At 50.9% G+C, this 656-nt stretch overlaps 1 protein-coding gene across 1 annotated transcript in view; it reads right to left on the bottom strand.

Moving 5' to 3' along the window:
* LOC106816916 (mucin-21-like) overlaps nucleotides 1–656 on the bottom strand; it is a 13,966-nt gene that overhangs the window by 7,153 nt on the left and 6,157 nt on the right. Inside the window, exon 2 of the mRNA XM_014821559.1 lies at nucleotides 37–637. Within this exon, the coding sequence (XP_014677045.1) occupies nucleotides 37–637 (601 nt within the window). The remainder of the gene's footprint in view (nucleotides 1–36; nucleotides 638–656) is intronic.

The raw sequence follows: 656 nt of genomic DNA on the forward strand, positions 1-656 counted from the left end.
TCTTCTATCTGCAGTGCTGGGAGATGATTTCATTACATCTGTAGCAGTTTCAACTTCATTAGATGGAGAAGGAGATTTCGTTCTCGCTGTAGTTCCAACTTCAATAGATTGAATAGCAGATGTCCCGCCCTCTATATCTCTAGCATCCGCGCTGTGGGTGGCGCCCTCTATAGCCTGAGCATCCACGCTGTAGGTAGCAGACGTGGTGCCCTCTATATCTCTAGCATCCACGCTGTGAGTGGCAGAAGTGGCGCCCTTTATATCTCTAGCATCCACGCTGTGAGTGGCAGAAGTGGCGCCCTCTATATCTCTAGCATCCACGCTGTGAGTGGCAGAAGTGGCGCCCTCTATATCTCTAGCATCCACGCTGTAGGTAGCAGATGTGGTGCCCTCTATATTTTTATCATCCACGCTGTAGGTAACAGAAGTGGCGCCCCCTATATCTCTAGCGTCCACGCTGTGAGTGGCAGAAGTGGCGCCCTCTATATCTCTAGCATCCACGCTGAAGATAGCAGATGTGGCGCCCTTTATATCTCTAGCATCCACGCTGTAAGTGGCAGGAGTGGCGCCCTCTATATCTCTAGCATCTACGCTGTAGGTAGCAGATGTGGCGCCTTCTATATCTCTAGCATTCACGCTGTAAGTGGCAGAAGTGG

The sequence above is a fragment of the Priapulus caudatus genome, unplaced genomic scaffold (genome assembly GCF_000485595.1).
Source record: "Priapulus caudatus unplaced genomic scaffold, Priapulus_caudatus-5.0.1 Scaffold1531, whole genome shotgun sequence".
NCBI classification, from domain to species: domain Eukaryota; kingdom Metazoa; phylum Priapulida; class Priapulimorpha; order Priapulimorphida; family Priapulidae; genus Priapulus; species Priapulus caudatus.